This window comes from Ictidomys tridecemlineatus, chromosome 9, assembly GCF_052094955.1.
Source record: "Ictidomys tridecemlineatus isolate mIctTri1 chromosome 9, mIctTri1.hap1, whole genome shotgun sequence".
Taxonomy (NCBI): Eukaryota; Metazoa; Chordata; class Mammalia; order Rodentia; family Sciuridae; genus Ictidomys; species Ictidomys tridecemlineatus.
In genome coordinates this window covers 116,837,480-116,865,068 of record NC_135485.1, presented here as the reverse complement: position 1 = coordinate 116,865,068, position 27,589 = coordinate 116,837,480, and the positions used below count along the sequence as shown (strand labels likewise).

Genomic DNA, 27,589 nt, shown 5'->3' with positions numbered 1-27,589 from the left:
GCCTTTTTTTATATTTTATTTTGATACAAGGTCTTACTAAATTGCTGAGGCTGGCTTTGAACTTGCAATCCTTCTTAGTCTCCCGAGCTGGTGGGATTACAGGCGCCCAACTTCAATTGTTACTCTTTGATACAGACATCTAAATATTTAAGAAAGAGGAATTATCCACCACTGCCTATTACCTACAATTTTTCAGGATCTCGGGTCTCAGAAGATCTTAGAGCATGTTTCAGGAGACCAGGGCTCTCCAGGAAACAGCTACTAGATCTCACAAAACGGTTTATGGCAATTAAATCAAAGATGGATTGCAAATTAGAAGTAAACGGTTGAGCTAAAATGTGAGGCTCAGGCAAACAGAGTTTATGTACTGAAAAGAGCACAGGAAAAAAGAAAAAGATGAGGTATGTTATGAGTGTTCAGATTGTTTTCATTTCATTATCATCTATTCAATTTCATAAAGCCAGAAAAATGCCCTTCCAATTATAAAAGCCTGCAACGGTGACCACTTTTAAGAGGAAAATTAAAGGAATGAATGAGAAGCAGAAAATGAGTGTAGCACACAGTAAATGGAAAATATTTTTATTCTGTTGCTTCATCTGGTCATGTAGATATTAGGCTAATGATTACTGACCTTTCATAAACCACTTGTGTAGATATTGGTGAACATAATAAAAATCTCTGAAATTGCCATGATTGGGAGCCTAGGGTGGGAGAAGGAGGCGCAGGAGAAGGATGTGGGAAGAAAGGTTTTAGTTAAAAAAAAAAGCCAAAGCAGGAATGAATGGTGATGATGTCAAACATTGCAGAACTTGGCTATACTTAATGCTTGTGGAAATCCCACCCATGTGCCAGTCACTGGCCGCCTTAAAAATAGAAAAACCTTTAAAAGATTTATGGATGTTTTAAGGAAAATAACTCCAAAAAAACAAGCACACATTTATGTACCAATATATTTTTAAACACTTGCTGTCATTAAGTCTGTGCTAGTTTAACAACTGGTTTTGGCAGTATTTCTCATGGAAGAAAAAACAGGCAATTTTCTACATTCCACCCAACTAATGTCAAATAAAGACACACCTTGCACCCTTCTTAATAAACAAAAAGTCTAGCTTATTTGGATCCATGAATGTTTCTTTAGCACGGAAAGTCCTGGTTTTAGATTGAAAATTACTAATATTTTTTTTAATTTAGGAACTCTAACTACTGAAATTCTAGCTGAATATTGCTATTTCTCCCATAGTCGTTTTTTATGAAAAAAAATTATGCACGTATTTAAAATGGTATTTTTTTCAATTTCAACAGAACAATTTAAGTATATGTAGTAATATGGATAACTAGTACAAAATGCTTATAATAAAAAATATTTCCCTTTCCTCCCTACTTACTATCTGTCCCAACATTCTCTTCACCAAAACCACCTTTAGTCCATTAGGTTCTTTTGGAATGTAACCCACTGTCTATACAATAAGCACTGTCTGCAGCTCTCCTACCTGCCTGTTCCCATTGGAACTGATGGTTCTCTGGGCCCCAGAATTGGCTATATTTTTATGCCTTCCTTGAACATTGTCTTGGAAACTCCCTTTGTCACCTTTGTAGGTACTTTCTTTCCTAGATTAGATATCTCTATTTTTTTTAGACAGGGCCTCACTAAATTGCTGAGGCTGGCTTTGAACTGACATCCTCCTGCCTCGGTCTCCCTAGCCACTGGGATTACAGATGGGCGCTACTGCGCCCAGTTGGATCCCTTTCTTTTTTCTTGTTTTACCTGCTTGTCTTGCTAGAAATATCCTAGCTTCCTGAGAAAAATACTCATTTATTTTTAGTAGTATCTACATGTCTGAAAAATGCCTCTTTTTCTGTCTTCCCACTTGCTCCTTGGCTGAGATTGGAATTCTAGGTTGAAAGTCATTTTCTATCCGTTATGGAAGTCATTGCCCAGTGTCTTGTAAAAGCCAGTCTGGCTGATGATGTGATATGTGATACCATGTGTCCCTCGTGGACATCCTACTTTTCCTCTGGAAGATTTGTCTCTTTATCCCTGTATCATGAAGTTTTTCAATGAAATGCCTCAATATGGTGTTTTGAGTTTTATTGTTTGTTTCTTTGTTTTTTCATTCACATTAGGTAGAAGATTTCAATCTGGAATTCATGTCATTTCCTTCTGAGAAAGTTTCTTGAAAGATTGATCTCCTTATTTCTGTCTTCTCTGATCTCTTTCCAGTTCTTTTATTAGTCAGATATTAGAAATTTTAGTTGATCTCCATTTCCATATTTTTTTCTTTACTTCATTCTCATTTTTGGGGATTTTTTGTTCTTCTGGGGGGACCAACTCAATAGGTGGTGTGAACTTTCTATACCATATTTAGTCTTTATATAACTGATAGTTTTCACCCAACAAATGAATTTTAACAAAGGCACTTACTACATTATTTCAATGTACCTCATTTATTTAACTAAAAGGTAATATTTATTAATCGTGGCCTGCTTTGATCAAGATAGCTTCAGTTTAGTCTGTTGTCCTGGAGACCCATCTGAATTGCTGCTTCTTTCACTTTCACAAGTATCTAATTAGGAGTGGTAAATCATTATACTATTTATTGAGCACATAGTTTGTACCAGGCATTGTACTAAGTATTGTATATATAACACACAATCTATAGAATATCCCTGTGGAGTAGATTCTATTATTATAATTTTGTAGATTAGGAAACCGGGACCTAGTTTAAATAACTTGTCCAAAGTTTCAGCACTAATAAGTGGTGAAGCTAGAATCTGAACTCACGAAATCTGTCTTTATAATCCCCTACTTGGGGGATATTAGGTTATTTCTAACTTTATATTACTATTAACACACAGTTGGACTTCTGTTAGCTAAACTCTGTGCATCTTCTTTATTATTTCCTTGGGAAAGATAAATTCCTAGTGCAATGAGCTTTCTTGATTCTCAATTCAGGGCTCCCTCACTGGGCGACACTGCATGCCTCTTGCTCATGGGTGCTCACTAATGAGTCTTCTGATTAGGAAAGGACACACCACAGAGAGAAGACAGGGAGTCAACACTGAGAACACCACGTCTTGCTGACTCTCAAGTAAATGAAACGTCAGGGGCAGCTGTCCTTGCTTCTCTTCTATTCGTGGCTGCCATGCACGTTGGTGGCCCTTACTTATAACTGCAGCCATCTTGACAAACCCCCACCCCAACCTCCACCTAGTGACAATGACTGTGCACAGGAATTGGAGATGTTTCTTAAGACATTATTCCAAGACAGATCTATAAATTGGCTAATAAGTGGCAAACCTCAGAAATCCTCAGTTTAAGGAGGCAACTTTGTAACAATATGACATCAGAGGCACGTTATCATTCCTTCCTAGAACCACATTTGCTGTGGATAATTCTGTTGATTTTATCATCTCAGCAAGTCTTTCGTTTGCATGTGTAAAAAGAAGGCAGTTAGACATTTTCCTAAAATGTTCCTTTCAAATTGAGATTAAGTTTGACTTGTCTCAGGAAGTCCTCATTCACTTCTCAACTGAACTCTTACCAATTTGTGCTGTTATAAGAGCTGGGATTTGACTTTTATACCCAATTGTGCAAGTAACGCCTTATGTCGAGTGCCTTGTAGATGCCAAGCACTGGATTAAATGAAAGGGAAAGAAAGAAAACAAAATATTTCCATGCCTCACAGTCCCATGGGGAAGATGAACTTGCAACAGAGTTTCGTTGTAGTCTTAAAAATGGAGTTAGAAGGGCAGACCCATAGGAACTCAAAAGATTCACAAAGGAGAGAGTATGGGTTTTGAAGCACAAATATAGACTTTCAGAGAAGTAGAGATGCTTCCTACCGTGAGCTGCTATGGCATACAGCTTCCCATTCAACCTTAACCTATTGGGTTAAACTGCCATTATCATATCCTAATTTATTTTTCCTGTCTATTATGAGTTTCTTGATGACAAGTACCATCTTATTATTTATCTTTATTTCCCAAAGGCTTTGCTTGATATCTGCTACGGAGCATGTGCTTAATAGATAACCACTGATGAAAAACAAGTACTGAATTCCTGATCTTATCAACAAATCAAAGACACATGTGGAGGGGGTTGTTTTGTGAGGAAGTTTAAGCTATTCCAGGTAGGAAAAAAAGCATATGCAAAAAAAAAAAAAATGCCTACAGAGAACAATGCTAGACCTGCAGAGTTTATGTCAGACCCCTGGGACATGGTATGGTGTGGAGCAGGGTGGCAAGTTCCCATGTGGGAGCTCCTCTTGCTTGGAGTGCTTTCCTCAAGTAGGTAACTAACTGAAACACATCAGGAGTGGATGAAAGTCCAGAGTGCCCAGTGATTTCATTACCTTCAATAGTTTTTTTGGTTTTTTTTTTTAATGGATTCTCACTATAGGTGTACAGTGAAGGAAGTAGGATAAGATTTAGCACTGGCTATTTCTAAAAGTACTTTCTGTCTAAGTTCTTCATTCCAACTTGTAAAAATGGCAGGGAAACCCAGAATCTACTTGCTTTGTATGGCAGGAAAACATATTGTCTCTAATATGTGGGCAGTTTGGAATTGTTGGTTTGATATTTTAACTTTAAAGGTTAGGCTTATATCTCCCAGGTAAAGAAAAACAATGCACTATAGAAGAAAAGTAAAATTTACCAAGCAGTCATTTCTACTCATTTTTTTGTTTGAAAAGGACAAAACTTGAAAAGATTTTATGGAATTAATAAGAAGAACTACAGCCACGTTGTCTTTTTCCAAACTTGTCTACTTTTAACTCAGTGTAACTTTAGAGAAACACACTATCTTTGAGATGAAGCTCTTGCTCAGTTATTTAAGAACACAATACTTTTAATCACCAAAATAAAAAGTTATATTCCACAGCTAGCTGAAGAAGTTTTTATCCCTGGAAGTAATAATTTTTCTAGAGTTCAATGACTCAGACCTTGCTATATTTGGATCTTGAAGACCCTTGTATTAAAGACTTGGTCTCTAATTCATGGTGCTATTGGGAGTTGGCAGAACCTAAATTTAAGAGGTACGTACTAGTTGGGAGAAAGATAGATTGTTTGGAGTATGCTCTTGCAGGGAATATTGGACCCCAGACTCTTTCTGTCTCTTTCTTTGCTTTCTAGCTACCAGAAGATGAACAGGCCTCCTCTCCTCCACATTCCAGTCCTGGTGTTCTATACTGCCACAGGCCCAAGCAACAAGGCCAAATTATCATAGACTGAAACTTCTGAAATCTTCCTTCCTTTTAAGTGTATTGTCTCAGGTATTTTGTCACAGTTATAGAAAGCTAACTAACACAACGTCTCCTATGAAAAATTTTTATAAAAATGTTCTCTCTCATATCAGAAAATAAGAGAAAGAAAGGTATTTCTGAAGTCAGCCTTTCCCATTATTTGTTAAAAGCCTACAGGGTAGGGTGGGTCTTTTGATGATGGTGTATAGCTCCCAGAAAATCCCATAACTCTTAAATTCATTGTTTGCCCGTACATTCTCTTGTGATCTCCCTTAATTGGACTGGGAACTGTTCCTGTATTTTCTATTTATGGTTTTTATCCTTCTTGTTGAAATTAGAAATACTGAATGTATATGTTGGAAAATTTCCAATTGCAAACAGAATATGAAAATGAGTAAATCATCTGGTCACATATCTAGAGAAACTTGAGATATTTAAAACACAGTATGTTTACTTTAATTCAGAAGAAAAAAAAAGTTACCCCACACTCAGTTACTATAATCATTCTCCACTGGTGTATACTGTATTAAAATCCTCATCTTGAGTAACTTGAGAGTAAGGATCCTGCTTAAAATTGAAAATTCTGAGCATCTGGCACACACCAGGCCATTGCTTCATATTTGCTGAAGTATATCTTTATTGGTCTTTAAAATGTAATAAATTGTGTAACACACCATTGATTCAATACAGCTTTGTATAAGAGGAGAAAAAAAGAAGTACTATATTTATAAACAACTACTATAAAATTCATCCTGACTTCAATTAAGTTAAAATTTTAAAAGTATGCCTTAGAATGGAGGAAATCCTGTAATTGTCCTCTATTGAATTTCTCATCTTGAAAACAGATTGGACTCTTGCCTCCATTATGTCAATAGATGAACTTTATTTAGCACTGTTGATGTTGACTCAAATTGTCCTAATCTTCCTATATGGTTTTTCTGAGGACAATGATCACATTCAAGTATTTATCTGCTATTGTTTTCCTTGATTTCTCTGTTTTCTCTTAAATGCACCTCTTAAAAACTCTTCAATGGCAGGGCCTGTATGCCTCCCTGTAAGCCCAGCATCTCGGGAGGCTGAGGCAGGAGGATCACGAGTTCAAAGCCAGCCTCAGCAACTTAGCTCGAGACCCTGTCTCTAAATAAAAATACAAAAAAGGGCCTGGTACCAAAAAACAAACAAACAAACAATAAACCCTCACTCTTTACTGGCTCCTATACCCTCTGTTATCTCAAGGGACCTACTTCTAAGCTCCTTTTCCTCTCTCAATGTTTCCGATTTATCTTATGCACAATTGAGCACCACCAAGGCTCAGTTCCCCAACCCCAAGGCTCAGTCCCCTTCTTTTCTCAGTCTTAACTAGCGGTTCTCAGTTCTGGATGCACATCCCATTTGCTTAGAGAGCTCTGCTAAAAATGTCCAAGGCTAGATCCCAACCCAGATCAATGCAATTAATCACCTTCGGCTGAAATATTAGCCAAGCGATCCTTGGTCGTGTGCCACCTCTGAAATTCAAATTCTTTACCTGAAACACCAAAATAATGTTAAATCTGCTTCATTGGATTGCTGTCCACATACAGGCTTACGCCCCATCATTACGATAAACATTGTCTCCCCCTTTCTTCATTTATTTAAGCCTATCTTTCTTTAAAAGCTCAACTCAAGTCTTCTCCCTTCCCCCTTTGAAAGCTCATTGAAAACTCAAGACACACCTGTGTAAATCAAAGAGTTTCTACAATTGCCTCTGTCACCATTCTCCATAAGCACTCCAACAGTCCAGAGTGATCTTAACAAAAACAAACAACAAAAAAAAATGGATCATATTGCTTCCTATTTTAAGCCTTCCAGTGAATTCTTTTTCCTTTCAGAGTAAAACCCAAATTCTCTAAACTGGTCCACAGAGTTCTGCAAAATCTGACTTTATCTCACCACCCACCCTGTTGCTTTCCGTAGACCAACAGCCCAGGGCCTAATCTGATGTCCCATTTTCCCACCTCAGGGCTTGGCTCACATCCTTCCCGCTGCCACAAATGATCTACACACACACACACACACACACACACACACACACACACACACACATACACACACACACACACAGTGTGATTCATTGTTATATCTTCACATCTGCACCTAACATAATTTGGCCATTTTCACTCTCCAATACTTCCCTTTTCTTTCCTCTCTTCCCCCACCACCAATCTTCTTCTACTTTGCTGGTCTCTCTTCTATTTTTATAGATCCCTCGCCCCAGCAGCTTCCACATATGAAATAAAACATATGACCCTTGACTTTCCAAGGCTGGATTGTTTTACTTAGCATGATGTTCTCCCGTCCTATCCACTGTCCTACAAATGACGTAGGCTGAGTAGAACCCCTTTCTTCTTTATAGCTGAGTAGAACCCCATTAAGTATAAATACCACATTTTCTTTATCCACCCGTCTTTTGACACTGAGGCTGGCTCCATAACTTGACTATAGTAGATTGAACTGCTATTTTCATGGGTATGAAAGTTTTGCTATAGTATGCTGACTTCAATTGTTTTGGATAAATATTGAGGAGTGGTATACCTGGGTCATATGGTGGGTCTATACCTAGTCTTCTGAGGTACTCCATACTGATTTCCATAGATAGTGCCACCAACAGTGGGTAAGCATTCTTTTTAAGGAGTGGATCTTACATTCACCTTTTCAATATCACCTTGCTAACAGGCCAAATTCATAATTTACATAAACTAATGTATAAGAGGAGATAAGTCATAACAAGATAGGCATAATGGAAAGTCTGCTTGGGTTAAGTAAAGCACAGCTTAATCCAGAGCAAATACCAGTTCACTTCCTCAGAGAACACTTCTCCAATCCTCAGCCAAGGTTGGTTCACCAGGAAAATCTCTTTACATCCAATAAATACTTTTTGTACTGAACTGTTTTATCCTGAACTGGATGAACTGGGGTAGACTATTACTTTTTTCTTAATCTATCTCTGTACTATTGAATTTGTTGCCACAAGCACAAATTATATTTATAATTTAAAAAATTAAAAAGCACCCTTAGTCCCTGGCTACACACACACACACACACACACACACACACATAAAGTTATTAAGAACGTATAATTTTTTTTAGAAGCTGCAAGTTGATTTAATGTCTCTCCCTTCCCCTAGAATACAAGTTCCAAGAAGGGTGTGTGCTGAACCTGGCCTGTTCAACATTGTGACTATGGATTCTAGCAGTGTTTTCAACAAAGGCGGTGCTCAATTAACTGAGTAAATGCTGCTGGCTGAGAACGGAGCATGAACACTGGCTGGGAGGACAAACACTGTCCTGGCCTCAATCCAACGGAGAGTACACAAGGGGTGGGGCACACCTGAGCCTACAGAGCTAGCGACCTATTCAAAAGTGTCTTGCCAGCCCAGAGTGGCCGGAAAGCCTTCCAAAGGCATGGGTGTTTAGAGTCTCAGGAGAAAAGCAGTGTCTGACTTCTTAGAAATAGGACACCTACCAGAGTCTGGGGTGGGGGTGTTAACATTTTTTTAAATGAAGTTTTTCTAGCTATAGCTTATTGTCCTCATTCATAATTTGGAATTTGCTATAGTTTGGGTAAGTGTCCCCTAAAGGCCCTCAAGTTAAAGCAGCGGTCCTCGGCTGGTGATGCCTTTCAGAGGTGGAGCTCAGGCCTGCGGTGCAGCTCAGGGGTAGAGTGCAGGCTTAGCATGTGCAAGACTCTGGGTTTGATCCCCAAGTACCAAGAACAAAAAAGATGGAGCCTAGTGGGATGTCTCTGGTCATCAGCGGCGTGGACTGAAGAGGGTTTCAGACCCGGTCCCTTCTTCCTTTTTTCACATCCTGGCCATGAGGTACATGACTTTATTCTACCACATACTCCCCGCTGTGATGCACAGGGCCAACTGATCATGTTCTGGAACCTCTAGAACTATGAACCAAGATAAGCTAATAATCTCAGGTATTTGTTATAGTAATAGAAAGCTAACACAGTATTCAACACATACAAATTGATTTTGCTGTTTTTCTTCTTTTACTTAAATCCAATTTCCCAACTTAAATCTATGGTTCCCTGAGTACAAGTACTTTTTCATAAGCATTTTTTATCCTCATGAGCTGGTATAATTCACAGCATAGTCCCAGAAATGAGTATTCACCAATATTCTTTCTTTTTTTAAAGAGAGAGAGAGAGAGAGAGAGAGAGAGAGAGAGAGAGAGAGAGAGAGAGAATTTTTAATATTTATTTTTTAGTTCTCGGCAGACACAACATCTTTGTTTGTATGTGGTGCTGAGGCCGCACGCATGCCAGGCGAGCGAGCTACCGCTTGAGCCACATCCCCAGCCCACACCAATATTCTTTTATCCAGAGAAAATATTCAAAGCTTCAATGTTTCTCAAATACTTCCCAACAAATTTTTTAATATTTAAATAAATGTAGCAAATTTTCACACTTTTATCACCAACACTTGTTATAATTTCCTTGATTTCTAGTGATTTTTAATGCTTTTCTTTGCTTGAAAATATTTGATAGAATATTTTCAGTAGATACCAACAATCTCATTTAAACAAATATTTTAGTGTGAACGTGCTTTTTATACAATAATGTTTAACTATTCTATTTAGCTTTATATGTGGAATATGCTTAACAAGTTACATGAATTGCCCAGTGGAACCTCTTATTATTCTGGAATTAGTACAGGATAGGCTGTTTGTTCATTTTGTTTTTGTGGTACTGGGGGTTGAACTCAGGGTCTATTTACCATTGAGCTACCTCTCCAGTCCTTTTTTTTGGGGGGGGATGCTAGAGATTGAACCCAGGGGCCCTTAACCATTGAGCTACATCTTCAACCATTTATTATATTTTATAGAGATAGGGTCTCACTCAGTTGCTTAGCGCCTCACTAAGTTGCTAAGGCTGGATTTGAACTCGCGATTCTCCTGCCCCAGCCTCCTAAGTCACTGGGATTCCAGCCCTTTTTATTTTTTCTGTTTTGAAACAGAATCTCACTAAATTTCTGAGGTCAGCCTTGAACTCACTATGTTCCTGCCTCAGCCTCCCTAGTGGTTGGTCTTAACAGGAGTATGCTAACCTGCCTGACTTGTAATAGGCTATTGACGTGAACTTTGAAGTCTTGTCTTTATTCTGTGCAGTTTATGTTGTTGGAGTACAGCAGAAAGGGACTAAAATACAATAATTTTGCACATGCTAAATAACTGAACTGTATCCTTCAAAAATTAAAAATGAGGTAAAGTAGACCCCAGAAACCTTTACCTCCTAAAACCTATAATAATAGAGGCAATATTCAATCTTCAGTCTAGTAAGAGCAATGAATGCTGATTGATCCCTCTTAGAATCTGAATTTTATGTTCCATCTAATTGACAAGCCCAGATTTTTGCTCTTTTCCCGTTAATTTACCATGCCTTGAGCTGGACATGTTTTATTTTGGTTTGACATTACCTTAAGACAGCATGAATTCAAGTCTTTATGTGACTCCAATAGGATTATGTTTATTAACCAAGGTTACCTTCTATTATGATTTCTAGGCCAACAGCATGAAATGAATTTTTTAACCAAAAAAGTTAATAGTTTCCCCATTATTTATAGAGCTGAAGCTAACCTGGTCATTGAGTTGCTGTTCTTAAGAGCTGCAGGTTTGCGTATCTTTACTATATTCTGACAGTTTCTTTTTCGAATGCTTGCTTTACTCCTTCCTTCCCTTAATTAAACCTGGTGATAGTGAACGTTTATCCTGTCTAGTAGGAATAAAGTTTATAATCTTAACCCTCTAATCTATGTGAAATAAAAAGAAATAAAGTGGTAGTATATTTTCAGAAGTTGAAAAAAAAACTGCTACTAATTTAGGAAGGAAACTCATTAATTTAAAACAGATTTGGAGGGCTAGAGATGTAGCTCAGTATAAGAGTGCTTACCTAGCATGCATGAGGTCCTGAGTTCAATCCCTAGCACCACCACCCCAAAAATACACACACACACACACACACACACACACACACACACACACATATATATATATATTTAGAGAGAGAGAGAGATACTTACCATGGGTTTTGATATCTATGGTTTACTTTATTAATAGCTTCAAGTGTTAGTTCTCCACGCTGTAAAAGGAAGAAAATAAATGTACCATCAGTCCAAGGTACCAACATAAGAAGTATGAGAATTAAAATAGATACGATCCAATGTGCTTTAATTTCCCTATCTGTGAAAAGAGGGTGTTGCGGACAAGGAGGGTCAAGTTCCTGGCTCTCAAGCTCCTTGATATCTTTAGGACTCCATGAACAAGCAGGCATTCTAAACTACTATTCGTCATTTAGACCATAACAGTCTAGCATTCTTCTCTTTACCTTCTTGCCCTAGAATTTTAAAATGTGGTGGCAATAAAATAAGAAAGTGCTGGATTTGAGACACCTTTGGTCAGGGGTAGATCTGGAAACACCCTTCAGGAAGCATATAATAGAGTACTGACAAAATATTTAGGAGCTTGGTCCCACTTTCCACATTAAAAAATAATTCCCATATTCTCCCATGTGTACTGAAATGATATTTCATTACTGAATGAATGACCTCTGTGGACCAATTCCTCCTCCCCAGGATCCATCCAGTGAGAGGCATATCTTGGAAATAAATATGGGAAATAAGGGTGTCAGATTTATGTTGAAAAGGGTATGAGTCTATACTCATTTCTCAGTTTTCCATAAAGGGGCTGGGAAACTATGATAAAAATTATCAAAGAGTAATTCACTTCAGTTTTAGATTGCATCTTTATTCACATTGATATAAGATGCCAGATTTGTAAGATCCCCAAAAGTAGCAAGTCAGATTATGAAAATGTTATCATCAAAGGAATGACCTACTGCTAGCTTTAGTTTGTTTTTCTCTTCCCTTTTTTTCTTCCTTTTCCCTTAAGCTTTGGTTTAGAAAGATTTTGCTTATTGACTGTAGAGGCACTTAACCACCGAGCCACATCCCCAGTCCTTCTTGCGTTTTATTTAGAGACAGGGTTTCACTGAGTTGCTCAGTGTCTCACTAAATTGCTGAGGCTGGCTTTGAATTCGTGATCCTGCTACCTCAGCCTCCTGAGCTACTGGGATTATAGGTATGCACCAGAGTGCCCAGTTGAATTGTTTCTTTATGTTACCTTCTCCAGGTTAAAGACCTGAAACTTGATCTCTAGAATGTCCACACAGAAAAGGAACAAGATTTGAATGCAGGGTTGCCCCCACTACTCCACAGAAAATGTGAAAGTAATAATCTGCATATAATGGAAAGATCATGGTGTAACTTTGTTTCCTCAATCAATTTTTGACATGATTCCCTGAAAATGGACCATATCCATTAACTTCTACATAATTTAATTATCAGCATCTGCAAAAAATCTCCAGGACTTGGAAAACTTTTGATCATGAACTATTTATGCCCCCCACCATTTTTTTTCCATACTGAGGATTGACCCCAGGGGTGCTTTCCTCCTGAGCTACAGCCCCACCCTTTTTATTTTTTGAGCTGGTCTTGCTAAATTGTAGAGGCTGGTCTTGAATTTGCAATCCTCCTGTCCAGCCTCCCTAGTTGCTGGGATTACAGGCCATACCCACCACACCCAGCATGCTTCCAGTTTTTTCATAACCCAAAACTACATCTTCTTAGGAAAGATCTTTCTTAGAAACAAAATAAAACATCTTTTTTCCCCCATCTTTCCTATAGATATCAGTAGATAATTTCAGAAAAGTTATATGATCTAAAATAACCTGCCCTTTTTCTATCTTGATTTGTTTAGACAGACATGCTCACTGTGATGTGAAACCTAATGAAATTCAGAATCAAATAAATCAATTTATTTTTTTACTGGTTAGGAATTCATAAGAATAGGAAAAGACTGATTTAAAAACTAATTCAGAGAAAAGGTGGGGGGACCCAGGGATCTATGAAAATCAAAGGGAGATCAGTAGAGGAAAGAGATATGGGGATAGAAGAAGAGGGAGGAGAGAAATGCTGGGGAGTGATATTGGCCAAATTATAGTATATTGTGTACATTCATGAATAAGTAACAATAAATCCCATTATTATTATATATAACTATAATGCACTGATTTTAAAAATGTGGAAAAATAAATAAATATTGAGAAAAATAAAAAGGCTAATTCAGTGACTATTATCAAAAACAAAAAATAACAAAGGCTGGTGAAAATATGAGGAAAAGGGACATTTACACTATTGGTGGGAGTGTAAACTAGTATAGCCACTATGGAGAATAGTATGGAGGTTTCTCAATAAATAAAAATAGATCTACCGTAAGATCCAGCAATCCCACTCCTTGATATTTACCCAAAGGAAATGAAGTCTGCAAACAAAAGAGATACCTGTGCCTTCATGGTCATTGCAGCACATTGGTCCCAATGGTCAGGTTATGGAATCAGCCTAGGTGCCCATCAACAGATAAATGGATAAACAAAATGTGGTATACATGCACTGGAGTATTATTAGCAATAAAGAAGGACAAAATCATGTGATTTGCAGGAAAGTGGATGGAACTAGAAGTCATCATGTGACATGAAATAAGCCAGACACAGAAAGAAAAGTATCAAATATTCTCTCTCATACATGGAAACCAGGAAATAATGCCCTGAAAGTAGACAAGGGACTATTAGGGAAGCAGAAGTGGGGAGGGAGATGGGAGCGGAAAAGGAAGAGGGAAGGTGGATGTGATCAAAGGATAATATATGGATGTATGGAAGTATCACTTTGAAATATTAATTTGTACAATGACTATGTATTAGTAATTATAATAAAGAATAAAATAAAAAATGAATTCAGGCTTGGGAATATAGTTCAGTGGTAGAGCACTTGCCTAGCATGTGTGAGGCCCTGAGTTGAATTCCCAACACTAAAAAAACAAATATATAAAAATTCAAAAATAACAATGACTTGGGAGGCTGAGGCAGGAGGATCATGAATTCAAAGCCAGTCTCAGCAATTTAGCAAGGCCCTAAGCAACTTAGTGAGACCCTGTCTCAAAATAAAAAATAAAAGGAACTGGGGTTGTAGCTCAATGGTAAAGCACCCCTGGGTTCATTCCAGTACCAATAAAGTAATTAATTAAAAATAAAATTATAGGGCTGGGGCTGGGGCTCAGTGGTAGCGCGCTTGCCTGGCATGTGTGAGGCACTGGGTTCAATTCTCAGCACCATATATAAATAAATAAATAAATAAATAAATAAATATCTATCAACGATTTTAAAAAAATTTTAAATAAAATAAAATTACAACTAATTCATCTGGGGATGTAGCTCAGTGTTTGTCTAGCATGCTCAATCCCTAGCACCACAAAAATATAATATAAATTAATAAAAATTTAACATATTCATAGAAACAGTTAACTAATTTGCAGTATTTTAAGGAAATTAATGTAAACCTTTCATACCTATTTTGAATATTTTCAACTAACAAAAATAATTATAGCTCCAAATTGGATACTTTCTACAAAGCAATATTTAAATTAGTGTAGGCATTACTAAAAGGAAAACACTACATTCAAATACTGTGAGTTAGACACAACTTCTGAAATGAGAAAGATCTGTTAAATTTGAGTTAATTAACTGCAGACATTTGAGGTGCATTTTAGTTAAATATCAAAATTGTTGCTTAAGATGTTCACTGTTAATCTCAAACCACTTGTCTAGTCCTGACATGCTTAGGAAATCTTTTTAGAATTGATCCCTGTGGAATCCTCTTGCGTTATTATCATACACCAGGATGCTTTTCTTAGTATATCCAATTTTAGCTCTCTTTACTAGAAAGAACCCTTTTTCCATCTCTATAACCCTGGGTCTTTCTCACCAGTAGAATGAATACAGTGGCTGTGCATTTGGAGAATTTGTAGACACTAGGGTTTTCTTCTCTAGCCTCCTCCTTGGTAACATAGAACTCTCAGTACCAAACATTTGAGTGGAAAAATCCCCCTAAGGCTACCTTTTCTTATGCTAATGTATTTTTCTCCACTTGCCTCAATTTGCAAAATATTACAGTTAACCCCTTAGGTGTCCTTCTTCCCACAGCCTGTGAGAAGTGTTTCCTGTTGAAGCTGCATCAGCAAATTGCATAATATTACCTCTTCAAGACTGGAGCTGTCAGGAGGGAGAAAGGGGCATAAAGGCCTTTATATGAATGGAGCATTTGAAGTATTTGTTTTATATTCAGAGCATGGGTAGAATCAAAAGAATTCTTTTTGGAAAATCAGTATTTAAGGTATAACTACTGTGATGCATTTTTCTTATTAAAAAGTTTTTAAAAAAGAAAAGGGAAAAAAAGAACAATATAGAGACCATATTTCATTTTATACCACATTATAGGCGGGCTTGAATTGCAGCAGGAATGATACCCTGGTCCTCCTCCTCCTCTTCTTTCTTTCTTTCTTTTTTTTTTTTTTAAATATAACTGCAGGGTTTTTAAATAATTTAAAATAATTGATCAATTTCCAGCAAATAAGCTAAAAATTGGGTTTCATGAGTTTGTTGACTATGGTCCTGGTGTTTCTGTTTTCTGTCGGGTGTTCAAATAAGGAGCAACATATTTCATCATGTTTCTAGGGTCCTTATAATGCTGTAGTTCAAAATTCTGTGCAGGTAAGAAAACCTCAAACCACAGGTATCACTCTGATTTCCACTTTGAGAGACTTCAGCAGACATGCCAGCTCTGAACTGCTGACCTAAATTAAGAACTCTGAGAAAACAGGTGTTGCTTTAAATTGCTTAATTTGTAATACAGCAATTGAAAACCAATATAATCTCCATTTTATAGATGGGAAAACTGAGGAGTTCTCAAAAAAAAAAAAAAAGAATAACAACCAATAGTCAGACTAGCATGTGAAAGAGGTAAATAAAAAGTTTTGCAACTGGCCACTTTAGCTTCTAAGCCACATACAGCAATAGATTTGCCTGGAAAATTAATGCTAATTATCTAATTGATTCTTGAAGAAAACGCAAATTTCTGTTATGTTCTCCCAGTACTCTTTCAGGGAGACATACATTTTCCTCAGTGTTTCTATGATTCGTGATACACTGAGATTTTCTTTCAGTGAAAGACCAGAATTTATTCTGTTGAATGTATTTTGTTGGGAACTGCTATGATTTGTGATGGGTAATGAATCTTTCTGATAGTTCTTGAGCCATATTGGCTCATTATTTCTACCAGGGTCTGAAATTTGAGCAAATTCCACTATTCAAGCTACAGGAAAGCAACACTAGAGCTTCCCAAATCTCTGAGCACTCTTTGCACAGTTTCTGAAATACAATCAAGCGCCTATTTTGCATTTGTACTCTCCCTTGGAGTTTTCTAATGCATTTACCACTGTTGTTAATTGTAAGGTTAAAAAGTGAGCTTCCCCCAAGTTAATTGCCCAATTAGCTCTACCACTAGGGGTGGTAGTTCAGGCATTTAAATGCTAACAGAATGTATAAATTTCAGTGAAAAAAAAGAGGTAAATAATTTTTGAATGATTTTATTGAATAACCTTGGAGTAGAATAATTGCTAATCTAATGCACACTTAAAATGTCATTTCTATCTACAATTTGATCTCTCAACAAAGTCACTGCATGAGAATAATGGCAATTCTGAGTCTACATCTCTCAACATTTCTGGATAATCACCTAACTCATGTGATGCACGAGGAGGTGGTAGACAGGCGTAAGTAGTGCTAATATTATCAGTATAAAGTCAAATACAACAAATTTCAGAGCCAAGTTGCTCAAAGCTGGTTGGAACATGGCTTGGGACCGAATAGCATAATTGCTGACAATAGTCACACTAAAAACTTCTGCAACAACACAAAGAAACTTTCCCAGTAGACTCCTATAGCACATAATTTCAGAGTAATTTTTTTTTGTGCCCAAACACAGAGGGGGGACCACATAGCAGGGGTCCCCATATTAAATGAATTATTTCTAATTTTCTCAATTAAGATTCCTTGATTTCCTAGATTCATTCCTGGGCAAAGAATAGATAGCTCCAGATTTCTGGTCTCATTTGCTCTGCATTCTATGCATTTTTGTCAGCATAGTGGAGTTACCCTGGGGATGTTGGGTGTGAATAGTGGAAAACCATCATTGTCAGTTTATGATGATTTAAGAATTTCCCCCGTGACCTTAAAAAGACAGGATCAATGGTTGATTTAGAAAACAGATGTCCTTTTTTTGTTTTTTTTTTTTGAATACACCTGTGCTTAGATCATGCACAAATTTCAGAATTCTTTGACAACACACCTGAAAGAGCAGTGAAGTCATATCACGATTTTACTAGAATCCATTTTAAGTGAATCCTTTTTTAATTTTCTGTGTCTCCATCATTACTGAATAATATTTATTGAAAATATACAACATATGCTTAATTATTAACTTTGAGAAATTAACATTAAGAAGTTTTTTTTTTTTAAGAAAAAGGTGATTACATTTAGATATATACTCAAGACATTTAGATATATACTTGAGACATGTCAGGCTCTAGAAAAGTTGGTAACCACCAGGAGGTATTTTTAGCTTTCCTTAATTAAAGGATAAAACCACCAGGAGGCTTCAAATAGCATTTGGTACCTTTTTCTTGTTTCTGCTCACATATCCACATCTTAACAAAAGATGGGAAAATCAGAATGTGTTTCTCTTCCAATTTACCAATAATTGCCTATTAGTCATCTCAATAGAGAAAGTATTATGTTTAATTGAGAGGCCAGGTCATTTAGGGTTGAAATGCCCAGTAGAAAATGCCTGGCTCATTCAAATTCACTATTCCTCATGGAATTGTCCCAAACACAGTGCAGAGAGTGCAGATCAGTGGCTATGTTGTGAGCTACTGAAGGCACTATTCTTTTAAAACTATTAATCATATTTTATTTTTACTTTTTAAAAATTTGTTTTTGATGGTCTGGGGTTGTGGCTCAAGCAGTAGCACGCTCGCCTGGCATACGCGGAGCGCTGGGTTCGATCCTTAGCACCACATAAAAATAATAAAGATGTTGTATCCACTGAAAACTAAAAACTAAAAAATATATATATTAAAAAATTGTCTCTCTTTCTCTCTCTCTTAAAATTTTTTTTTTTGAATTTGTACATAAAATATTGCACATATTAGAGGCTGGGGTTGTGGCTCGACGGTAGAGTGCTTGCCTCACAGGTAAAAGGCCCTGGGTTCAATCCTTAGCACCACATAAAAATAAATAAATAAAATAAAGGTATAAAAAATATTGCACATATTAATGGGGTACCTGAAATGTTCAATACCCAATTATGTAATGTTAAACTCAGATTAAACATATTTATCTCCTCAAGCATCTATCTTCTTGTTCTTTCCTCCCCCCCCCCGCCCCTTTTTTTGTTGTTGTTTTGTTTTGTGCTGGGGATTGAACTCAGGGTTGCATTACCACTGAGATACATCTGAACCCTAATTAAGACAGGGTCTTGCTAAGTTGCTGAGGCTGGCCTCCAACTTGTGACCTTTTTGCCTCTGTCTCCCAAGTCGGAGGGATTTCAGATATGCACCATAGTGCCCAGCTTATACTTCTTTAAGAAAACTTTCCAGCTCCTTTCTTCTAGATTTTTTGAAATGTGTAGCATATTATCATTATTGATAAATACCTTATTGTGCAACAGCACACCAGAACTCCTTGCTCCTATCTGGCTGTAGCTTAGTACCCATTGATCAGCCTTGGGTCATCTCTCCCTTTCCCCATTTTCCTTGCTGCAGGTCACCACCAGTCTACTCTCTACTTCTATGAGGTCAAAGTTTTGAGATTCCACATAAGAGTGGGAGCTTGTCTTTCTGTGCCTGGCTCATCTGAATTCACTATTCCTCATGGAGTCGCCCCAAACACAGTGGAGAGAGTGCAGCTCAGCGAGACCTGGCCACCTTGCTATTTCCACGGCCTGTTAGAGACAGGAAACATCAAACCTAAAATTTATTTTCAGGAGGTTCAGTTCCAAGTAAGATTTCATAAGGATAAGACTTCCTTCGATTTATTTGAAGAATTCCATAGAGCCACGCTTTATAAAATAGGCTAAAACATAACCCTGTGTAGAAGGAGGTTAATGGTATTAATATACTATTTTCAGAGAAGCAAAGGGTTTCTCCTCCTTCACAGATGGGCAGCATGTGGCACTCCCTAAGAGCTTCCTGGGGGATCTTGAAATGTATTATTTTATCCAGCACTTAAGGATGAAAGGTGATAATGCAATTATTTTTATATTAAACCACAACTGTTAGGATGCAAATAACTACAAGAAGAAAAGAGTGAGAACTAAACACATGCCTGTCTGGAAAAGAACATGTCTAATTTTAGAAAAGCTATTTTCTATTTTGCTTAGATAACTTGGTTAGAATGGGGAAGCATTATTATCTTTTCAAATCTTCTATATTGATAACAACATCTTGGAAATTAGGATTTTTAATGAGATTCAACAATGTAGCTGTTTTTATAATTATTCTAAATGAGCCAAAGGTAAATGAAAATTTGGGGGGGGGGGGTAGAAAAGAAACCCAGAAATTCTGAAATGTGTTTTTGGGTATTCTATATACTTAGCAACTCCACACTGTTAATGCTTCCCCCACCCCCACCAGGTGAACTTAAAAAAGGGAAGGACATTTTGGTACTGCATAAGTGGGACAAGGAAAAAAGGTTTTGGCTTGGTGAGACTTTACTATCATCTCTCTTGTCCCACTCCCACCTCCCTGTAAAATACTAATGGTTATATTTGATATTTTTTAAAGGGTTATAAAATACTTATTAAGTAAAAAATTCAAAAATAGCTATTACCAAGCTATTTGACCATCAAATATATGAGTGGTACAATTTGTTTTAATATTATAAATGAAGTATACTGTGTGCAAACAAGGGAGAGTGGGAAACTGGGAGAAAACTAAGAGCACCATGAAGTGCTGGTAAGACATTCCTTACCAGAGAAGACAACTAGAATTGACCTAGTCAGATACCACCTCACTTTATGGAAAATTGACAACAGACATGAGCATGCTACCCAGCAGTTCCAATCTAATGTTTGGACCTTTGTCTGTTGTTTCATTTATTACATCATGTACTTCCTTGAATTCCATGTCCTGGGCTGAAATCTGGGCTATATCATTAACTAGCTGTGTGGCCTCAGGCAAAAATTTTACCTGTCCATATCTCAGTTTCCTACCTGTAAAGATAATTCCTTATTAAATACCCAGTTACTTGTAGCTGTTTTCATATATGTATCCTCTAAGTAAATCTATCATGAGGAAAAAGTCTAATAAACCGACAAATATTGAATGAGCTTATCCTACTGGCCTTCAAGAAATTCAATAGCTCATCAGAAATCTGTTCAAATGTCCATAAAACTGTCCCAAAGAAGCCCTCCTGGCTCATGATAGTGGAATTTGGTGCAGTTAAAAATGAAGCAGAGGGCTGGGGTTGTGGCTCAGAGGTAGAAGGCTCACCTAGATGTGTGAGGCACTGGGTTTGAACTTCAGCACCACATAAAAGGAAAATAAAGGTATTGTGTCCACCTACAACTAAAAAATAAATATTAAAAAAAAATGAAGCAGAAATAACAAAACCTCAAATTTTTTAGTTACTATGTCACATATGAATATGTTGATGGATTTTCCTGGTTCTCTTGGGATTTTTTAAAAGTTACCATAATGTGCAATGAATTGGTTGTGATATATGTTAAGATTAATTGATTTAATGTTGTCTTTGGGATCACATCAATGAAGAGTTAGTACTTGAGAGCAGTGTGACATCATTTCTGTGGGAAACGCAAATTACTTAAATCATTTTGTCATGAGGCCAGAGTGCAGGAGCAGAAAACAGCCATCAAGGAAGCTGCTGACTCTTTTGAGGTTTGGGTTGAAGAAAAGCCAGGGGAGCAGAAGCACACCAGCCAGGAGGAGGCAGGTTGAACTCCTAGATTCTTGTGGAGACAACGTGTATAGTTTGGCAGAAACCAGATCCATTTAAACAAAAGGAATCTGCTGCTCTTAAATCTGAAATAATAACAAAAATAATGGTTCCTCAGTAATACACACATGCATTATTATGGCATCATAACCACATAAAGTGAGAAAGAAATAGCTAAACACACACACACACACACAAAAAAAAAAAAAAAAAAAAAAAAACCCAGAAGAGAAATCCAATCTTGTGGTTTTTTACTGACCTCTAAAATGTGGGAGGAATTTTCCAGGTGTCACTCAGCATGGAAGTTATTATCTTCCTGCCAAAAGCCAGATGATCTATAGAAACCCTCCTCCTGCCCCAAATAGGAGAGACAGTTCCCAGGTAGGGGGCAGCTGCCCAAGACATTTTAACCTGGAGTTTATTGAAGGTGGGGCTGAGCTTCCTTTGCTGCCTATCTTAGACCTGCAGCAATAAATTAAGAAAAGCAGCTGTTAGAGCTATAAAATCCAGTAGATGAAGGTCTGAGCACAAAATGAGAGACACTGAGAAGTGTCTGTAGTCAGATCAAAACAAGAATTGACCATTTTTAATTTGCATTATGATGGGACCAGGAAGAGTGAGGGATGTAGAGATTACAGAAAGGTGAGGTACTGGAGAAAGAACTAGAAGTGGACTGGGACATTTCCTAAGTGGCACCACACTGGAGAACTGATTGGCTCCGCAGTGAGGCTAACCTAGGTTAAGACCACTACTCTGACAGCTTGTGTGTATGTGGGAGTGCATTTGCCATGTGTGGTGTGTATATGTATGTGTCAGTTCACGTGTCAATCATGCACCAGGTCTGATTGGTTGGAAGTAGCTGCCTGAAGCTGTGGGTTGATAAGGAATCGAAATCTGAGTCTAGACTCAAAGAATGGTATTGTGATTTTCCTTGGATAGCAACAGAGGGAAGGAAGCTCACCTTAGATATGCAGAAGATTAGCATTCTCAGGGACAAAACCAGTTTTAACCGGTAGTTAAATCGCAGATGGTTCTTTGCTAATATGAATAGTCATTCTAAGTGACTATATTCATGGTCATTCTTAGAATAATTTTGTTCTCATTACAAAGCTCTATATCCAAGGAATTTTTTTTTTTGAGAGAGAGAGAAAGAGAATTTTTCAATATTTATTTTTCAGTTCTTGGCGGACACAACATCTTTGTTTGTATGTGGTGCTGAGGATCAAACCTGGGCCGCACACATGCCAGGCGAGCTCGCAACCGCTTGAGCCACATCCCCAGCCCTCCAAGGAATTCTTCAAGCTTGTTATCTGAGACAGATAGATCCTTGGAAATAATTAATGTTAAAGTGCCAGGACTGAGAAAGTGTGTAGATGCTCAGCACACTTGGGATCATCTTATACTACATGCCAAACAAGTCCAGTTTCTGAGTGTGTGAAAAGTTGGGAAAGAAAATCCCTGCATGGCTCACACTAACAGCCACAGAGATCAAGAGGATACTGTTACCAAGCCCCATTAAATGCAGTCTGAAACACTAACAAGAGAAACTGAATAAATACCTTCTTGGAAAGCTAACTTCCAGTGACCATCTCTTTTAGATTCTCAACTTGCTTTAAAAACTAAGGAATATTTGGTTGCACTTCATTTGAGCAGAAAAATGGGTCCTTAAGTTAAAGATTAAGAAGGAGGAGAGGTCATACATGCTCAGATGGCCAGACAGGTTGCAGACTGTGTGTAAGCAGGACATCCCCAACCAAAGGGAAGCAACCAGGCAACCAGAGTTTGGGATCTCTTAGAACTGACTGCTTTGCTTTGGGGTTGTACTTTCCTCGCTGGTGGCCAGTTTGATATTTAATCAAATTTCAGAACTTCATTTTTGCCTAAGTGGAATAGCATAAAGTTTAACATTACGTTTCAGGGCATTCATTCTGTTTCAATGATACTGAGTAACATTAAACACAATTCTGGCACAGTGGCTCAGACCAGTCCTTCTAACTACTCAGGAGGATCACCTGAGTGCAGGACCAGCCTAGGCAACATAAAACAGAAACAAAACAAAACAAACTAAAAATGAAAAGAAACACAAGAATTAATACAAATAGCTAAAATTTAGATAGCAACCATTGGTCGGACATCAGGCTTAGTGCATTTCTGTGTTCTCATATTTCATCTTTGCAACATAATAATATTAAATACATATAGAGCTTCTTACATGCCAGGCACTATTCCTGGCACCTCACAAGATCAACCTGTTTAGTGCCAATGACAGCCCATTAAGGTAGATATTAAGATTTCATAATGGGAGGCCGGGGTTGTAGCTCAGTAGTAGAGCACTTGCCTAGCACGTGTGAGGCACCGGGTTCAAGCCTTAGCATCAAATAAACAAATAAATAAACAAGCAAAGGTTAAAAAGATTTCCTAATGAAGAAACAGAACCACAGCAGAACTTAACCAAGGCCATACACAGCCAGGAATTGGTAGAACCAGGATAGGAATTCAGGTGATTCTGTGACGTGGGCCTCCCGCTGCCAGTACTGCCAGGTGCAGAGCAGGGAACAGGAATGCAGAAAGGTGAAGTCATTTGCCCAAAGTCACAGAGATAGACCCAAATCTGAGTTTCCAATTTCCAAGACTGAGTTCCAAACTATTCTCCTGCATAGACAAACTTGGGCTATTCAAAGGTCCATCTTTCTTTCTTTTCACCATGTGGGACTGCACTACATTGCCTTAAGAATTTTAAGAACTCTGGTTATTGCATAACTGGCACATTCAGTTTTCAGACAATGCAACAGGCCTACCTAGAAATAGATACCTGAATTCTCAGATTCTGGTTCCAAAATCATTTACATTCCCTTCCATTCCCAGAGGAGACGGTGGGCACATGTCTGTGTCCACATCACCTAAAGGAAATCAGACAAGGTTTCTAAATCTCATTTGACTGCATACCCCGAATTACTGACACACAGGCGTGTGCAATTCAGTGGCTTCCAAAGATCTGAGACTCCTGTTTGGGCTCTGTGGATTATGTCCAACACGTTTTCCTTCCTTGACACCACCCACTCACAGAACAGTGCTGGGATGGGGGAAGAGTGTGCGAATGCCTCCGCATCCATGTGACTCAGAATGCATCCCCAAACCAGGTCCAAATGCTTTGGGATCATCCATCACTTCATTTTCTTCACACCTCCCCTCTCTTGCATTAAAAGGGCTAAGGGGGCGTTGCGGTAGCAAGAACATTTATTCAAACAATTTATGTTTCTGCAAAACTAGAATCCCATTATTTTTTCCATAAGAGATCAAGTACCTGAAATAGCCTGTGGAAGCAAACCCAGAAAGAACTGAAGTCACAAAACAATACGCTAGGAAGAGCATAAATCTAAGGGCAGTACCTTGATATGAAAGCCGCTCTCTCGTCTGGATTTGTTGATGAAATCAAAGTCTTGTATTCCCCAACCAACTCCACCGACATACTCATGTTTATATTTTGCTGGCCAGCTTCTGTTTGAGGCAGGCCTCCATAAATACTTAAGATCTCCCGTTTTTTCTAACACTGGACGCTTTTCTCCTATATAGGAAGTGTGCTGATGAACTTTAGGTAAATGATCCTTTACATAATGTGGACCTTAAAGAGACAAGAAAAAAAAAATAAAAACAAAACTTCAACAACATTCCTCCCACTTTATGCTAAGATGCTTTTATTGTAATGGTGGAAATAATAATAGCCACTGCTTACCATGTTTGTAAGTGCTATTATAAGCCTTTTAGATGTGTTAATTCAATTAATCCTTTATTAATAGCCAAATGGGAGAGGTAGAATTATTTTCCTCAGATGGGAAAATAAGGCACATAAAGACGTAGCTTGTCATAGCTAACAAGATCTTCGTGCCCAGAGAGGCTGCCTTGAAAGTTGGGCCCTTGATAACCCCACTCACTAACTGCTCTGTTTAATATAGACATATTTGATATACAAAAATTCCTCACACATGCCACGTATTCAGAGTGTAGGTCTTCACATGTTGGGGTGTTTTTCTGGATAAAATCTGAAATGAGACGCTATTCCCCACATGTATTAAAATCAATTGGAAATGGAGAAAATTACTAGATGATGATGAGCAAAGTCAGGGGTGTTTAATAAATATTGGCATTTAAAGTGTCAGACAATGAATGATGAAAGTGAAAGTGAATGAAACAGGGAAAAATCAGACGTCTGGGAAAACATCACTTAAAGGTGGTTCTTGATTTAAAAGTGATGAAGGGGAGCTTAGTCCTTCTGGAAGGATGGTACGGATGACAGAGAGACAGTGGAGTCACTTGTCCAGGAACAATTTTGAAAATTCCAGTACCCAAATGGATTGTCTAGGTAGGGCTGGAGGGGTGGCTCAGAGGTAGAGGGCTCACCTAGCACGTGTGAGGCACTGGGTTCGATCCGCAGCACCACATAAAAATAAAGATATTGTATCCACCTACAATTTAAAAATAAATGTAATTTTTTAAAAGATTGTCTAGGTAAATCAGGGGCACAAAGAAGGAATTTCTGCTTTCAATCCAAAAGTTCACCCAAGACCTTGGAGGAGAATACTGCGTGGAGGTCACTGCCCAGGCTCCTGGAGGTCACATGGCTCCTTTCATTCTGCTCTCAGATCAGGGAGCTGGGCATCTGCAGGGAGCACAAGAGGAGCAGGGACTTGGATTCACTGCCCCTGCCACGTGGCCCAGGTGTCCCTGTGGGGTGGTCAATGTGCTATTGAGTCTGTGATTAGAAGAGACATCTCTGCTTTCCAGGCAGGTTGCAAACGTGAGAATTGTTCACACACATGATTTGGGCAGGTGTTTTCACAGCTTCCTAATCACCATCGCTCCCCGGGATGCACTGAGTATTCACCAAGTAGCTAATTTCCCCTGATGAACACTTTGTAGCTTCAATTTTATTTGCTTCAGGTTTTCACTTAGACCTAATGGCTCGGGTGCAGAATTGTCAGAGTACAAAAAAACTGTTCTCTTCATCTGTATGACTCCCATCATAGAGACATGAATGCAATCTCTTCTAAACAGGGTGAAATATGAAAGAACTGTGTTAGTCTTGCTGGAATTTAGGTCAGAGCATTCCCACGTTTCGCAAATACTGATCCCATGAATGTACCATGTAGGTATATGGGAAGGGAAGAGGCTCCGTAGTCAAGTACATTTGGGAACACTGCCTTTTGGATACTCCCAGCCTGCAAAAGCATATTCAGAGTTCTGAGAGTCCTGGGGTAAGCAAACCTGTTTATAATTATGCAATCTAGAGTCTCCAAATTTGATTTTAAACATTGATTTTTTTTTCTCCATCAGGTTACTTATATGCATTCTACAGACACGGAAAGATTTGGGGCAATAATGACCTTCTATATAATATTTCGGTTGTTAAAATTTTGTCACCATACACTGTTATAAAAGTGAGGGTAGGGCTGGGGTTGTGGCTCAGTGGTAGAGAATTTATTTGCCTAGCACTGGGTTTGATCCTAAGCAACACATTAAAAAAAAACCCTAAATAAACAAAATAAAAGTATTATGTCCATTTACAACTAAATAAAAAAAAAGTGAGGGTAATACCAGTGGCTCAGGAGGCTGAGGCAGGAGGATCACCTCAGCAATGGCAAGGCACTAAGCAACTCAGTGAGACCCTGTCTCTAAATAAAATACAAAATAGGGCTGGGGATGTGGCTCAGTGGTTGAGTGCCCCTGGTTCAATCCCTGGTACCCCAAAAGAAAAAAAAGTGAGGGTAAGTGTGTATCTGTCATTAATTCCTCATTCTGTGGACTGCCATAAATTTTTTTAAGTCATTATTTGCCATCTGTTTGGATTCATTTGTGCTGCTATAACAAAGTGTTTGAGATTGGGTAACTTATTAAGAACATGAATTTATTTGCTCACAGTTCTGGAAGCTATTGAGTCCAAGTCAACGCAGGGCAGGTTTGGTCTCTGGTGGGGGCCACTTTCTGATTACAAGATGGCACCTGGTTGCTGTGTCCTCACCTAGCAAGAGGCAGGAGGGCAAGCAAGCTGCACACTTCTAGGTGATGCCTCTTTCACAAGGGTCTTAATCCCATTCATGAAGGAGGACCCCTCAGGACCTGATGGCTCATCTCTTAATACTATCACATTGGCCATTATGTTTGAATACCTGAATTTGTACTGAATACCTGAATTTGTAAGGGACACATTTCAACCATAGTACCAGAAACCCAAAGCACTTTAGAAAGTGCTCATGTTCTGAAATGTGTGTGTGTGTGTGTGTGTGTGTGTGTGTGTGTCTAGACAGGGTGCTCTGTGGCTGACTTAGTGAAGTCATTAAACTTCACAAAGCCTCTGCCTCCTCAGGTATGCTGTAGAGATGCACAATGCAATGTGCAGAGACAGCAC

General features: G+C 38.1%; 1 protein-coding gene across 1 annotated transcript in view; it reads right to left on the bottom strand.

The window, feature by feature from the left end:
- Spmip2 (sperm microtubule inner protein 2) overlaps window positions 1–27,337 on the bottom strand; it is a 41,414-nt gene extending 14,077 nt beyond the window's left edge. The window contains exons 1-3 of the mRNA XM_078020747.1: window positions 27,238–27,337; window positions 24,576–24,808; window positions 11,306–11,364 (exon numbers count right to left, since the gene is read on the bottom strand). Of these exons, the coding sequence (XP_077876873.1) occupies window positions 11,306–11,364; window positions 24,576–24,808; window positions 27,238–27,337 (392 nt within the window). The remainder of the gene's footprint in view (window positions 1–11,305; window positions 11,365–24,575; window positions 24,809–27,237) is intronic.
- Between the last annotated feature and the right edge of the window lie 252 nt (window positions 27,338–27,589).